Source organism: Penaeus monodon, chromosome 22 (assembly GCF_015228065.2).
Source record: "Penaeus monodon isolate SGIC_2016 chromosome 22, NSTDA_Pmon_1, whole genome shotgun sequence".
Taxonomy (NCBI): domain Eukaryota; kingdom Metazoa; phylum Arthropoda; class Malacostraca; order Decapoda; family Penaeidae; genus Penaeus; species Penaeus monodon.
This window is the reverse complement of record NC_051407.1, coordinates 20,226,745-20,227,099: the sequence shown is the minus strand read 5'-3', so window position 1 is coordinate 20,227,099 and position 355 is coordinate 20,226,745. Positions and strand designations below refer to the sequence as shown.

The 355-nt window shown below is 34.1% G+C and overlaps 1 protein-coding gene across 1 annotated transcript in view; it reads left to right on the top strand.

Moving 5' to 3' along the window:
- Positions 1–355, top strand: part of LOC119587352 — a 12,851-nt gene that overhangs the window by 2,269 nt on the left and 10,227 nt on the right. Inside the window, exons 2-3 of the mRNA XM_037936097.1 lie at positions 4–37; positions 174–264. Of these exons, the coding sequence (XP_037792025.1) occupies positions 4–37; positions 174–264 (125 nt within the window). The remainder of the gene's footprint in view (positions 1–3; positions 38–173; positions 265–355) is intronic.

Below are 355 nucleotides of genomic sequence, written 5' to 3'. Positions count from 1 at the left end.
CAGTGATTCAATATATGAGGCACAACAGTTCACAGAGGTAATGTGCTTTTTAAAAGATGATTTTGATCAGTTTTAACTTGATATTGTTATTGTTTTCATGGATCTAATATATTTAAAAGGGAATGTACTTTTTCAACACTTTATCTCCACTTCCTTTCCATCTGTCCATCCAGGAAGAGATTGAAGAAGCCTTTCAGTCTGATTTTCTCACTAAGGAGTTTTGGAGCGACGAGGATAATCTTGACATGCTCCAGGCAATTCTTGGTATTTTATACATTTTTTGAAGCAGGGAGAAATTGCAATCATTTTGTTTTAAAGGTTGTGATAGAATATGATGGCAAAGTCGTTGATGATT